This window comes from Lathyrus oleraceus, chromosome 7 (genome assembly GCF_024323335.1).
Source record: "Lathyrus oleraceus cultivar Zhongwan6 chromosome 7, CAAS_Psat_ZW6_1.0, whole genome shotgun sequence".
Taxonomy (NCBI): Eukaryota; Viridiplantae; Streptophyta; class Magnoliopsida; order Fabales; family Fabaceae; genus Lathyrus; species Lathyrus oleraceus.
The window spans coordinates 304,746,312-304,761,096 of record NC_066585.1 but is presented as its reverse complement, the minus strand read 5'-3'; the positions used below and the strand labels follow the sequence as shown (position 1 = coordinate 304,761,096).

Sequence of the window (14,785 nt, the reverse complement as noted above, 5' to 3'; positions counted from 1 at the left end):
AATCTTTGAACATTAATATTAACTGCTAGTGGTACTCTTGTTGTAACGGTCAAACATTTATAATAAAAAAATATCAAATAATAAATTCCTTTTTAGATTGATTTATTATTCACATCTGAAACCTTTTAATTATCACATGTTTATCATCACAGACGCGTATGAAAATCGACAAACCACAAACTGTCATTTGGATCAATTGATACTCACATGGACAAACATACACACAACCAGAAAAACATTTAATATTTTTCATAAGTAATTTTTACAAAAGATGTCACTTTAACGACTTTTTCATTTCAACTACTCACTTAAAATGTTTAAGTTTTGTATAAATTTATAAACCATAGCCAAAACATGAACAAAAATGTACAAAAGTTAATGGATGAAACAATTAAGGGGCACAATCACGCAAACCAAAATGACATGTCCGTGTTCCAATCAGTATGGCTGCTTTGTTATACGAAGTACAATAAAACAATAATAAATAATATATCATATATCAATAATGACAATGAAAACAAATTTAACAAATTCTTTATTTATTTATCAAAATAACTTGTTTTAGTAAATAAATAAAATTAAACATAGACTTTAAAACATGTATGGCTCTAAATTGTGTGTGTAAGAATGCGACATTATCCTTAGTTTCTTCCCATTATAATATATTAATCCTACTCGCGTCACAGTATGATCCCACATTGGTTTATTTGAATGCATACATGCATACTAGTTTTTAAGAATGTCGTCAATGATATATACATTTGATAATAACATGATAACGATATACCAATTCACTCATGGTCACCTTTAACGCACTCAATTCAACATGTGAAATTAATGGAATCCAAAATTCAATCGAATATTAATTGCTCATTTCTAATTTTAAAGATGTAACCTAAACGCTTGTGTGCTTTTGAATTATTATCATCAATTTTACGATTAGCACCACGTCAAGGATTCGCCATAAAATTATATTATTTAATCTTCAAATATATATATATATATATATATATATATATATATATATATATATATATATATATATATATATATATATATATATATATATATATATATATATATATATATATATATATATATATATTAAGTCAAAATATTTTTTAAAAAAAATCTGATTGAAATTGAATTTAATAAAGAACTTAAAAACACCTTAATAATAATTAAAATTACTAGTAAAATAGAACAAATAGGGATTAAAAGTCTCATCTTAATTTTATAAATATTTTTCAAAAATTCTTATCACGATTATGGAAATTTAAAAGTATGTATTAAATGAGATTAATATGTGTCAAAATTATCTTAAAGGAAATAAGTTTGTATTTAAAATTAATTTTGCTAAAATTTAAATAAAAACTTTTTATTATTTTTAGAAACGTATAAATCTATTAAACTTTTATACAAAAACAAATATTTTATTTTTTATATTAAAAAAATTATTAAAAATTATTACAAATAAAATCCGTAACAAAATTTGCAGATTTTCTGCGGATTAAAATGCAGTTTGGCTCTGGTTGAAAATGTAATATCCGCAGAAAAAACGGCATGCGGGAATTTGCTGCAAAATACAAATTCGTTGGAAACTTTATTCATTTGTAAAAGTTGCAGTTAAAACCGCAGTAAACATGTGGATAAGTTTCCGTAGAAAAACCGAGTATTTTTAGTAGTTTAAATTTCAAAGTCCAATTATTTCTATCTTCGGTTACACTTCGGAAAATCCCATACATGCTCCTATAAGAAACCATGATCAGAGCTTTGTAGAATCTTACTCTCTAAAATATAAAACAAAAACAATAAGAACTTCATTTTTGATAAAATAGTATGAATCCGTTCTCTATTTTTTTGCAACGTCTCAAAGTTCATATTTAAATCTTTGTAATCATATGAAATAGTACAATTCATTCTCAATACTTTTTAATACAACAAGCTCTAAAGAGCAATGTCTCTAAACTCATATTTGGATAATCAGAATCATGAAATAGCATGCTACATATTATCAATAATATTAAAATAATAAGATCTAAAGAACAATTTCCAGCCATTTGAAGTAGTAGTTAATTTTGAAATTATTTCATCGCATATTTGACAAGTCCAGGAATGTGTGTATTCATCATGTAGTCTTTCCAATTAATGCTACTAGGGTCAAATTCTAGATTCTCATCCTTCATGTTATATACCTTTGTTTCCCTTCGTAAATTTTCTGTGTTGGTATCATCAAAGCTACAAAAAAAAAATCATATTTTCATTAGTATGAAGAAAAAAAATATAGATAAAATTCATTGTATTTATATTGAAAAGGAAATGAAATTACATACACTGCCTTAAAAAACACGTAAGGTTTGTATAGTTTTGCAAGTCGTTTCACCATTCTAATTTTCTTGAAGTTGTCATCATAAACATCTTGATAGGAATGGCAAACCATCTTGTTCACCAAGTGTAAGACCTTGAATACATGCCAAAAAATGATTAAATTAGTAAAAATACTATATTGCTTCCTTTAATACTAAGGTTTTTAGATAGCTGATAATCACGATAGTGTTGCACTTGCGTAAAGACTTTTGCGATTTTGATTGGAACAAGTGTTGCGATACAGATTGCAGTCGTTGATCTAAATTAACCTTAATTTTTTATGCAGCTTCTGATACTGTTTTATCGCATCAGTTTTCTAATCGGTGACGTAAATTAACCTTAATTTCTTATGCAGCTTCTAATACCGTTTTGTCGCATCTGTTTTTCAGCGGACTACTTTTTAAAATCTAGGTTGTTGGTCTAGCATACCTTAAGTGGGAGGACATATTTGATCTCTGTATAAATGTTGAAAGCAGCCAAACTTTTCAAGGCAATTCCCTTGGAGACGAGTATCAGCTTTCCATTTTTGTTGATGCAAGGGGTTTTCATGAAATATTGATGTGAAATGTTGTGAACATCAGAAATTTTAAGAGGGTTTCTTAATGAAGAAGAAACATTGTAGATGAAGCTTTTAGGAGCTTGATTTGAGTTGATAACAATGGTTGCAATCACACAATTGATGACCAAATCTACAGGCATCTACAAATCATTATCAAATGATTAGTTGCATTATACTCCAATTTCTCCAAACATTGTTGATGTGATATATTTTCAGATATTTCATTACTAAAGATAAATCGGTGGATGAAATAGTTCGACTAGGATGTAATAATTGTGTTAAATAAAAGTAAATGATCTATAGTTCAATCTCTCGCAGAAATATTTATTTACAATTAGATATTAATGTAAATAAATTGTTGATATTTATAAATCAACAATTTAAACTTAAAATAAAACTATCGAGAGTAAATATATAAAAGAAAAACACTAATATTTTCATCAAAATAAAAAAAAATTTGTAGATTTGAACTTAGTCTTGTAACTTACTATATCTAAAACTGTCTTGGGATGGCCAAGAAAACATGGCAGTTTCCCTTTGCCAAAGGCACATATCATACTATCAACAGTTCTGTAACCACAAATAAAACAATTATCACCACAATATATATATAAAACACAATTAGCAACGAAAATTATACTTAAATATAATTTCAATTACATATTAAAATTCTAAAAATACCTTAAACCTTCAATCCAACCAGGAAATGGATCCTTGATAGTACTAGTTACCATTGTTGGACGAATAATGATCAATGAAACATTATCTTTATGATGCACTAAAAGCATTTCTCCCATTGCTTTTGTGAATACATATGTGTTTGGCCAACCATGCAAATTTGCTCTATTTTTGCATTAGTTCATATGAGATCATATATAGAACAATATTAGATCAATTCATAATAACTATAAGCATTAAAAAGTATAATAAAAATTTGATTAACCTTTCAATCCCATAGTCTTTCAATGCATATTTGATTGTGTTTTCATCCACATTCATTGCTCTAAAATCATCTAGTTTTTTCTCCAACAAATCTACTTCTGTGTTTATGTCTAGTTTTGAAGTCCCTTTTAGAGATTGACCCATTTTAAATGCTTTCTCTTCAAAAATTGATTCTCCTTCCTTAGCCTCTCCGCACACATAAGCTAGAATTAATAATTAATAAATATATATGAATAACTTATTATATAATTAATAATTGATTTTTTTTTGTTTAGATAGTTACCGGTTGATATGTGGACAAGAAGCTTTATTTTGTGACACTTTTTTGCAAAGTTTAAGACATGTAAAGCACCCATTGTATTAACACCCATGGAAGTGTCAAATCTGCAGAATTTTTTTAAATAAAAAATAATCAATTTATTTGACAAGAAAAATAAAAGTAAGATTTTGCCTTCATTTTGCGATCACCTTTCATCAAAATTGGTAGTTGCAGCAGAATTGACAATAATGTCTATCTCTTCAAACATCACATTTTTAAGCTTTTCATCTTTTATTCCCAAATTTTCAATAGCAACATCTCCTGCAACTGCCACAACCTTCTTTGATATGAAAGAATTAAAATCTCCACCCAACTTTTCTCTTAGCAGTCGAAATAAATCTGTCCTAAATACCTATTAAAAAATAGCAATGTAATAACTCATCAGTATTTATTCATAAAATGCATATTTATAAGAAAATCAAATGAATGTTGAAAATGCACCTCATTTTGCAAACGATTTGAGGCCAAGTCGGTATTTGAAGACCTTACTAGAAGATAAAGCTTCTGTATCTCTGGTTGAATCCGTAGTATCTTTTCCACAAAAACTGGAAAAGGATATAAACTCAACAATGATATATATAATTTTGACAATTAAAATCATCATTAATATTACAATTTACAAACTAGATTAGTTATATAAATATAGTACCTTTTGCTAAGAAACCTGTTGTGCCAGTCACTAAAATAGTCTTTCCCTTCAGAAAGTTTTGCATCATTCCAGAGTTCATTTTAGAGAAATGAACTTCTTATCAAAGTTGTGTAATGAGTTATGATCCAATAGTAGTTATCATTTATATATAGATGTAAAGGTTTGAATTCAGTTGGAGTATAAATTATTGGGTTTTATTTTTCTCTTCATGAATGGATTGATATTTATTTTTACGGTTAAGACTATGAGTTCATTAAATAAATAAAAAAATGGAAAGTACTAATATTGACCATCATTGACAACTTATGAAAGGGTCCACTACAGAATTCACACCAAACAATGTACTCATATTAATTGATAAAAATAAAATCAGAAGGGTATAACCAAACCAAATAACCTATATCCAACCAAACAATCTAAGAAATAGATCCGGACACACATGGTAAATCAATAATTTGTGTTCATCCAAATTCAATTCAACTGCATACATACCACAATCACGCCAGTGTATTCTAAATTTATGAAAGAGCTATTATTCGGAAAACGACGACTAAGAGATGATGAAAATGTTGTTAAGAGTCTCACATCGGACAATATATGACCTGAACATGTGTTTATAAGTGGGGGCAGTCATTACTCTGACAACCGATTTTGTAGGGTTGAGGTAGGCTCAACCACACTTCTTAACATGATATCAGAGCTTGGTTTAAGATTCAGTGGACCAGCTACTATGGTTTCCGCTATCGGATCACCCACCATTTATTTCCACGCTCTATATGTTCAGTCCTGGGCGTGAGGAGGTGTGTTAAGAGTCCCACATCGAACAATATATGGCCTGAACATGTGTTTATAAGTGGGGACAGTCCTCACTCTACCACCTGGTTTTGTAGGATTGAGTTAGGCCCAACCACACTTCTTAACAAATGTCATATCCATATAATTCAAAAGAAGTTTTCAGCTAAACTTACTGATCCGGGTAGGTTCCCTATCCCATGTTCTATTGGGCCTGTGAAAGTGGACCAAGCTCTTTATGATTTGGGGGCAAGTATTAATCAGATGCGACTCTCAATGATAAGGAGTTTGGGTTGTGGAGAGCCAGAGTCTACCAATATGACCCTCATATTAGTCGATCGATCTATAACGTATCCTTATGGAATATTGGAGGATGTATTAGTTAAGGTGGATAACCTTGTATTTCCACCCGACTTTATGATTTTAGACATGCTGGAAGACGATGAAACACCCTTGATTTTTGGAAGGTCATTCTTGGCAACAAAGAGAGCTTTGATTGATGCGTATTTTCACGAGTTAACATTAATGTTCAACAAAGAATAAGTGGTCTTCAATGTCACTACTAGAAAAACTGTTTTTAGCGTCGGCCATTTACAGACGCTAACTGTGGAAAAACAGACACTAATATGTGGTTAGCGTCGGTCTAGCGTCGGTGTCGGGCCTTGAATAAAAGTTGCGAAGCTACTGTGTAACGTCGGCCAAAGATACACCGACGCTACGTAGCCTCGGGGCGACGGAGGCTAAATCGGACACTAACGGAACCGACGCTATGTTGTTTCAAAATCATGAAAAGTCAATATTATGTTTAGCGTCCGTGTCACCGACACTAAAGTTAACAAAAAAGTCAACAGATAGCGTCCGTGTCACCGACACTAAAGTCAACATAGAAAAGTCTATACTAATATTTAGCCTTGCATACACCGACTCTAAATTCAACAAAAAAGGACAATAACGGGTTGCAACATGACAACCTCACTCGAACAAATTTTTTCAATCCACAATATCATATTTATGGTAAAACATTTGGAAACAATTTTAAACATTCGTGAAAGTAACTACAAAAGTTCTACCCACATTAACTTCCAAAAAACATACACAAAAAGTAATCACATCCGAGATTAATTCATTCTACTAAAAGTACAAGATCAATCTTCATCTAATGATTGATCATCCAAATCGTCATCATAATGATGAGAATGTGATACAAAAGTTGAAGTGTCAAATTTCTTCATCATAAATTCCTTCCAAGCATTCATCTCCCTCTCCATCCTTTGTGCAGTCTCGGTAGCAGCTTTTGCAGCCTCGGTAGCAGCTCGCATTGCTTCGTTAGCCTCTTGTAATTGGGTCGTTGCAGCCTCGACAATTTGTTCAGCTCTAATTCTAGCTGCTCTTTCAGCTTCTAATGACATCCCAAACATAGAGTGTTGAGGAGTTTGAGATTGTTGGGTAAAACTTTTTGATCCACGTTTTAGATTAATAGCTAAATCTGCAGCGCCATAAACCCGACCACGGTTACGGCCCCCAGCAGCCTCTGTCCATAGCTGATTTACACGCTCTCCATCTAACACCTGAACAACCTCTCCATTCCCTTCTTCAGTTGGCTGAAGTTCTGCATCAAACTTCTCTTTAAAAGTCTTCTGCATAACAAAACATTATAATGCTAAGTTAGTGCTCTGTTAAGAATTTAGAGATGATATGTTGGTTAGAAGTTAGTGCTCTGTTAAGAATTGTTAGAATTTGTTAAATGTTGTTAAAAGGTTGATTTTTATAACAGTTCATATTAGCTTCTATCCAAGTATTTCATATTAGCTTCTATCCAAGTATTTCACCATTTCATATTAGCTTCTATCCAAGTATTTCACCATTTCTGTAACAGTTCAATAATCAAAATTTAACAGGTTCCATTTAACATTCAATTCGTAACCAATTTACACTTCATAGTCATAAACTAACATACTAACTTCCTAATAGTTTTTTGATGTCAATAACCAAACAAGCCAAACTACTTTCATTTATTTCCAACAATTCAAACCATGGTAGCCAAACTATAGTAATATATTACATGCTGCGGTTATTTTATGAATTAGGCAGTAGTTATGCGATTAGACAGTTACCGAGTGAAAACTGAAGGAAAAATCAGAAGACAATTAATTGGGACTGAATACTGATTTGGATAGACCAAGACTCTTGAATTTCTTGGATAGGAATCCTTTATTCTTATTTATGCAAAAACTGTGAGTATTGTGTGTCTGTATATTGTAAAATAAATTCCTCTGTTTTGAGAATCATTTTTCAGAGGGTACAGTAATAAATTCTGTGTTTATTCTTTTATTTTCTGAACCATAGATATGAGTTTCTTTCATATATCAATATCAGTATGCTACTACTCAACAATACTAAGGTGAGATTTGCGTATAAAGATTTATTAACCTCTTCCCAAACCTCTCTTTAAACCACAAAAGGACCTTTATGATTATGTTGTGGAAAATTATTGAAAAAGATGTTCGCAAATTCAGGATTGCAAAAATTTACACCTGAAGATGCAAGCCAGATGGTCATTGAAAAAGTGTAAACAACCAAGATTTTTGCTACTAGGTAAAGTTGACTATATGGATCAGTCAAAATCATAATGTGCTATCATGCATTAGGCCTAAAGATAGACCACTTACCTCTAAACTTCTTAAAATTTGGGCTGGGCCTAACACAACCTTATAAAATGACTAGTAAGATGTGGACAGCTCCCACTTATAAACACATTAAACGAATTCACTGCAGCACCAGTCTGAAACACTTCCAAATCACATAACAATTGATTCAAAATATGAGCTAATGCAACAACATATAGTAGTATCCCATTGACTAACTGATTAAAACAAGACTAACTTCTTCACTTAACAAATTCTAACTGTTCTAAACATCAACCGAACTAACTATAGCTACCCATTAGTTTCTTGAATTTTGAACGTAAAATATAACTACCAAATATATATCTGCAGTAGGTGAAGGCCTTGAAGTAACATAATGTGTATATGGAATCGTATGATGTACTATTCATTTTCATTCAGATAAATAGTTGGATATATTAAAAGGTGTTCTAACTTACAACAAATATTTGTTAGTGTTAGGACTGTTAGTGTTAGGACTGCAACTAAAACAAATATCAAACAGCACAGCAAACTGATTGCAGGAATTTCAAACTGATAGTTACGAGAACTTACATAAGTAGATGCAGCACGACTGTCAACCCATTCACCATTTTTCCTCTTGTGTGTTTTTAAAAATAACTCATCGGGACGCAGATCCCTTTGAAGTTCACGTGACTACAAAAATCAAATAATCCAATAATCAATACAGAATACGAGTAAAACTGTCAAGATATAAAGAATCTTCATAATAATAATAATTTTTTAGGATTTTATTACTTACAAGTTGAAGTGCAACATCAATATGAGCCTTACGGCCTGTGGTGTGGACTGCTCCGCCTCTTGCAGAAGCTCGATTGGTCTTGTTTTGAGAAGACACAACCAAAAACTCGGTCTTTTTCCAATAAGTTTGAAGTTCAACCCAAGCATCATCACCAATCCATGAAGGTCGAGTCCCTTTTCTCCTCGCCTTCCCCAACATGTCGTTTAATCGTTTTCTTCCTTTTTTTTCAAATGCACTATAGACAAATGCATGATCGAAAGGATCCCACGAAACCTTCTCCTAAAAATAATTAAAATCACATAATTAATATTAATAACCAATTAGTTACTTTTTTAAATATAATTTGATCAACTTAAGTGACAAAAGTCAATAAATACTTACTCCAAACAACTTAAACCAATCAGCTTTCGTATCAGGATCGAGTGCAGACCAATGATGTATAGGTTTATAAAATTGTTTGCGTATCGCATAATTAATGGCACCAGCAACTTCTTTGGCAGGAACTAGCCTACAAAATACAATAATAAAACTACTAAATTATTAAGAATCATATGGATAGTAATATTCTCAACTTTCTTAACAGGTTATATATATTATAGACAAAATACAATAATAAAACTACTAAATTATTAAATTATGAGAATATATATGACTTACCCAGTACCAGATGGTTTTATAATAACTTTCCCATTCTCATCTATTGTTGGCACAAGAGGGGTAATAGTTTCTTGACCCACCGCCTCATCCTCATCAGCATCCACATCTTCCTCCTCTGCCAAATTTGAAGGGCTAGCCATTGTTTGAAGGTTTATACTTTGAGGGCCAACCATTGTTTGATGGCTTAAAGTTGGAGTAGGCATAAAACTGAATTTCTCAGAGGTAGTGGCATGAACAGGTACTACAGTTGGAGCTGGTGTTGGCATCGACGATGCAGCCTGCACAGACGATGCTGCCTGAGCTTGTGTTGGCATCGACGATGCAGCCTGCACGGACGATGCTGCCTGAGCTGGTGTTGGCATCAACGATGCAGCCTGCACACACGATTTTTTAGAAGCTGATGTTGGCATTGATGATGCAACCTGCACGGACGATGCTTCCTGAGCTGGTGTTGGCATCGACGATGCAGCCTGCACAGATGATTTTTTCGAAGCTGATGTTGGCATCGACGATGCAACCTGCACGGACGGTGCTGCCTGAGCTGGTGTTGGTGCCGATGATGCATCCTGCATAGACAATGTTGTTTGAGCAGGTTTCCTAACGATATGCTTCTTGTTAATTATGCGATTTCGTTCTTCTTGAAGTTTTCCTGGTGCTAATACCTTAGCTTTTCCACCTCTTTTAGTCATCTGTTGTCATAAAAATAAAAGGATTAGTTAGTGTCACACTCTTAACAGTATCATAACATTATCAAATGCAGTTTCTGATAAAATTAAAAGTAAAAGAAAAGATGTGGCGAGTATAATATTAAATTAATTTTAGTTCAACAAATGCATAGTAAAGTCACTGCAAATTATTTCATCAATTGTGAAAGCATCACTTCTGAAAACAACAGTGGAAAGAATGCATAAGATACATTTACACAACAGTGGATATGATAATATAAAATAATTCCTCGCAAATGTAATTTAACAGTCTATACTTGGCAGCATCAAGTTACAATGATATATCAAAATGAAAAGTTTAGTACGATATCCTACCTGCATCTGATTGAAGGAAAAGGTTGCAAAGTGGGAAACAGAAATGCAACCGAAAAAGGACAAAATAGAAAGTACTCAGAAGTCATCAGAAAATCCATTAATCAAGGAAATCTACAGTGTTCAAATATTCCATTATAGAAACCCTGTAATCAAATACAAAGGAATGCTGCTAACAAAGGATGGGTAAACAAAGAAAAAGTTCTCTACAGGGAAAAGATAAATGCACAGCGACTTAATTTATCTTCATCAATGCCCTCTATCTGCTTCACTAGTAGAGCAATCAAAAATCTCTTCAAACACATCTAATTGTGACATGTCACGCAAACAAGATATTGCTTCAATTTCTACATTGGGTAGCGCCGGTAACATCCCATCAGATTGATAAGGTACTTCATCCTCTATGTTGTCAATCTCTACGCGACCCCTTGGTTTTGTGGTGATTGCCGCACACCATCCACGCATATCTCTACACATTTCTGGATATGGGACATAATACACTTGTCTTGCATTTTGCGCAAGGATGAAAGGATCATAAGGACGATAACGTTTATCCATCTTAATATCCACAGTTTTATATTGTGGGTGAACCTTTGTGCCCGTATTCCTTGTTGGATCAAACCATTCACAATAAAAAACTGGAATCTTATGCTTCAGACCAAAGTAATCTAGCTCAAAGATATGTTTGATTATTCCATAAAAATCAGTATTTCCTCCTTCTGCAAGACCTTTCACGTGCACACCACAATTGCTAGTTTTTCTACCTTTGCTCAATTCTTCAGTATGAAACTTGTACCCATTGATAAAATACATGTTCCATGATATGGCCATTGATGCAGGACTGCGAGACAAGGCAATTATATCTTGGTTAGTAACTCCATTTGTCTCCTCATTTACATATTTCTTCAGCCATATGGGAAACTCTATATGTATGCGCCCAGATGAATCTTCTATATCTAGAGAGTGGTTCTCTAAGAATATGCTGAAATAAATCACACGATTCATAAGTAAATATCTATTATGATATGCATCAATAATTTGATTGAATATATTATGATGCACACTTACTCAAGATATGGTTTAACCTCATCACAATTTATCAAGACATGCACATGTGAAGACTTCCATTCCTTATCAGATAGAAAATATTTTCGTGACTTCCCACTTGGTCGACCGCCACTTTGTAGAATGGACATTGTAGGTAGAATGTCATCATTGTCTAAATGAGGTTTGTTACTAAGATTTATGGTTGGCAACAAACGGAAAGAGTTGAAATAATGAGAGCAAAAGTAATTTGTCTCGCGATGTATATAATCACTGCATATGGAACCTTCAACTCTAGCCTTATTTGTCACTGCCCTCTTTGAGACTCCCATAAATCTGCACATTCAATCATTCCACGTTTATTAATTTATGATAAACATGCAATAACTTAATAAAATCAACCACAACAATTACCTTTCGAATGGATACATCCATCGGTACTGTACTGGACCACCTAGAATTGCTTCTTTGGCAAGATGGATTGGAAGATGCTCCATTGAGTCAAAGAAACCTGGTGGAAAAATCCTTTCCAACTTGCATATGATAATTGGAATATTCTCATCCAACTTAATTAAGTCGTCCATCCTCAATGTATTGCAACAAAGATCTTTAAAGAATCGACTTAGCTCAGTTAATGGTTTCCAAACCAAATCTGGCAATGAATGGAATGCAATTGGGAGTAAACATTCCATGAAAACATGACAATCATGGCTCTTCATCCCATGCACCGTACCCTTTTCTACATTCGCACACCTACTGTGGTTTGAAGCATAGCCATCTGGCATTCTCAATTCCTTAAGCCATTTACAAACCAACTTGGCTTCAGATTTGGTTAGAGTGTAACTAGCCTTTGGTTTACCATTCTTTCCGTTTTCTAAGGGTTGGAGCTCCAAGTCCCCGCGAAAGCATAATTTAGCCAAGTCTTCTCTTGCCTTTTCATTATCCTTTGTTTTATCCTTAACATTCATGACAGTATTAAATATATTATCGAAGACGTTTTTTTCTATGTGCATCACATCGAGGTTATGCCTTAACAAATTATCCTTCCAATATGGGAGATCCCAAAAAATACTTCGCTTTTTCCAATTGTGATCCACTCCATACCCTTCGAATTCTTTCCATTTCGCCTCCCATCCAATTTCAGTAACTTTTGGAAAATTACTTATTACCGCCCATATATCTTTCCCTGTGGAAATGGGAGGTGGCTCATTGGTCACAACCCTATTTTTTAGGAAACTTCTTTTACTCCTTCTGAAGGAGTGATTAGATGGCAAGAAACGACGATGACAGTCAAACCAGGAATTCTTATGGCCACTTTTCAAGGTGAAAGCATCAGTGTGTTCCATACAATGAGGGCATGCCAATTTACCTTGTGTTCCCCATCCAGATAACATACCATAGGCTGGAAAATCATTAATTGTCCACATCAAGCAGGCTTTCATGATGAAGTTTTGTTTTGTAGATATATCATAGGTCAATATTCCATTGGACCACAATCGATGTAGATCATCAATCAATGGTTGCAAGTAGACATCTATCTTTAATTTAGGGTTTTTAGGTCCGGGTATGAGGCATGCCAAAAACAAGTATGGTTTGGTCATGCACATTTCAGGGGGGAGATTATACGGAGTAACTATTATTGGCCAACATGAGTATGGAGAAGCAGACGCTTGAATGTAAGGAGTAAAACCATCTGAACACAGACCCAACCTTACATTTCTGGGTTCCCTAGAAAAGTCAGGATATACACTATCAAAATGTTTCCATGCTTTTCCATCTGACGGGTGGCGAAGGATGTTGGAACTATTTTTGTTCATGTGATGCCATCTCATTTCACTTGCCGACTCAGTTGATGCATACAATCTTTGTAATCTGGGAATGATTGGGAAGTAGAACATTCTCTTCACTGGGATATCTTTGTACTTTCCCATGCCAGTCTTGCGAGGAATGAACCTAGGAGCATTACAAAATTTGCACTCTGATAGATTGCTATCATCCTTGTAATATAACATACAACCATTCTTACAACAATCAATCTTCTCAACCTTTAGCCCTAACTTAGATACCAACTGTGTTGCTTGGTAATAGTTATCGGGCAAGCCTTTTTGAACTGGACATACACTTTTAAGCATTTGTGCAACAAAATCTAAACCTTTTTGTGGTACATGCCAATTAGACCTAATTTCAAGAAGTTGAGTAGATATTGATAATATTGATTGGGTAGCTCCCTCATAAATGGGCTTGTTGAAAGATATCAACTTGTCATAAAATCGTTTGGCATCTTCGTTGGGAAACTCATCCTCCGTATATTCCTCAACTTCTATGTTATCATTCACGTGAGAGAATACTCCATAAGGCCTAAAAGCATCATACACCATCTGATTCATTGCCTCAATTTGGTCATCATGATGCACATGCTCACTACTATTTGAATCATTCCTTGTATTAACATTGAGCTCTACTTCTCCATGTTGAGTCCAAATCCAATAGTCTCGTTGAAATCCATCTCGATACAAGTGAAGTCTAACATTAGTTGGTGTTCTTATCTTGAGACACTTGCAATTTATACACGGACACCTTATCCCTCCCTCAGATTTACAAATAGGTTGTTTCAAAGCCCTCTTTACGAAGTCTTTAACCCCGCGAACATACTCTTCTTTCAATCCGTGTCTATTGGAATATACTCTATCGTACATCCAAGTACGATCCATTTTCTATAAGGCAAACAATTAACTCGTCAACCACTGAAAATTAAAACATATATTAGACAAAAATGAATGGCTGATAAGTTCCTAATGGGTATTAGGAGAAAACCAGATAACTTCCTAATGGGTATTAGGAGAGAATAGAATACATGCATTCCAAGGGATTTTTATTTTATTTTCAGTGGTTCAAAAATTAAACATGACGAACATACCAAATTTTAATACTATTGTACATTATTATTTCAGACTAAAACAAATCCAATAAGCTGCTGTATATTTTAACAAATC

The 14,785-nt window shown here is 33.4% G+C and overlaps 3 protein-coding genes across 4 annotated transcripts; all 3 read right to left on the bottom strand.

Annotated features, from left to right (window-relative positions):
- Positions 1-1,858: 1,858 nt before the first annotated feature.
- LOC127102485 (probable fatty acyl-CoA reductase 4) lies at positions 1,859-5,035 on the bottom strand. 2 transcript variants are annotated; one of them, XM_051039852.1, is made up of 10 exons: positions 4,837-5,035; positions 4,629-4,732; positions 4,337-4,539; positions 4,152-4,252; positions 3,870-4,071; positions 3,608-3,769; positions 3,415-3,496; positions 2,797-3,066; positions 2,334-2,461; positions 1,859-2,238 (listed from the first exon to the last, which is right to left on the bottom strand). In XM_051039852.1, the coding sequence occupies exons 1-10, from the start codon at positions 4,913-4,915 to the stop codon at positions 2,085-2,087; spliced, it is 1,485 nt and encodes a 494-aa protein (XP_050895809.1). In that variant the 5' UTR covers positions 4,916-5,035; the 3' UTR covers positions 1,859-2,084. The 2 variants fall into 2 exon arrangements, with proteins under 2 accessions (XP_050895809.1, XP_050895810.1); XM_051039853.1 differs by having other exon boundaries at positions 3,870-4,056.
- A 1,738-nt stretch (positions 5,036-6,773) lies between these two features.
- Positions 6,774-10,400, bottom strand: LOC127103560 (uncharacterized). Its single transcript, XM_051040811.1, has 5 exons — positions 9,712-10,400; positions 9,436-9,562; positions 9,055-9,333; positions 8,847-8,948; positions 6,774-7,265 (listed from the first exon to the last, which is right to left on the bottom strand). The coding sequence occupies exons 1-5, from the start codon at positions 10,398-10,400 to the stop codon at positions 6,774-6,776; spliced, it is 1,689 nt and encodes a 562-aa protein (XP_050896768.1).
- A 597-nt stretch (positions 10,401-10,997) lies between these two features.
- On the bottom strand, positions 10,998-14,503 carry LOC127103559 (uncharacterized). Its single transcript, XM_051040810.1, has 3 exons — positions 12,207-14,503; positions 11,817-12,128; positions 10,998-11,730 (listed from the first exon to the last, which is right to left on the bottom strand). The coding sequence occupies exons 1-3, from the start codon at positions 14,501-14,503 to the stop codon at positions 10,998-11,000; spliced, it is 3,342 nt and encodes a 1,113-aa protein (XP_050896767.1).
- Between the last annotated feature and the right edge of the window lie 282 nt (positions 14,504-14,785).

What these genes read in the sequence shown, in the direction of transcription:
- LOC127102485 (XM_051039852.1), bottom strand. Translation starts at nt 4,915, where the DNA reads ATGAACTCTGGAATGATGCAAAACTTTCTGAAGGGAAAGACTATTTTA. An exon ending in ACTACCAATTTTGATGAAAG is followed by an intron (nt 4,253 to 4,336) that starts GTGATCGCAAAA and finishes AAAATTCTGCAG; the next exon opens with ATTTGACACTTCCATGGGTG. An exon ending in AAAGACTATGGGATTGAAAG is followed by an intron (nt 3,770 to 3,869) that starts GTTAATCAAATT and finishes ATGCAAAAATAG; the next exon opens with AGCAAATTTGCATGGTTGGC.
- LOC127103560 (XM_051040811.1), bottom strand. Translation starts at nt 10,400, where the DNA reads ATGACTAAAAGAGGTGGAAAAGCTAAGGTATTAGCACCAGGAAAACTT. An exon ending in ATTGGTTTAAGTTGTTTGGA is followed by an intron (nt 9,334 to 9,435) that starts GTAAGTATTTAT and finishes AATTATTTTTAG; the next exon opens with GAGAAGGTTTCGTGGGATCC. An exon ending in TTGATGTTGCACTTCAACTT is followed by an intron (nt 8,949 to 9,054) that starts GTAAGTAATAAA and finishes TGATTTTTGTAG; the next exon opens with TCACGTGAACTTCAAAGGGA.
- LOC127103559 (XM_051040810.1), bottom strand. Translation starts at nt 14,503, where the DNA reads ATGGATCGTACTTGGATGTACGATAGAGTATATTCCAATAGACACGGA. An exon ending in TGGATGTATCCATTCGAAAG is followed by an intron (nt 12,129 to 12,206) that starts GTAATTGTTGTG and finishes TTGAATGTGCAG; the next exon opens with ATTTATGGGAGTCTCAAAGA. An exon ending in GAGGTTAAACCATATCTTGA is followed by an intron (nt 11,731 to 11,816) that starts GTAAGTGTGCAT and finishes GATTTATTTCAG; the next exon opens with CATATTCTTAGAGAACCACT.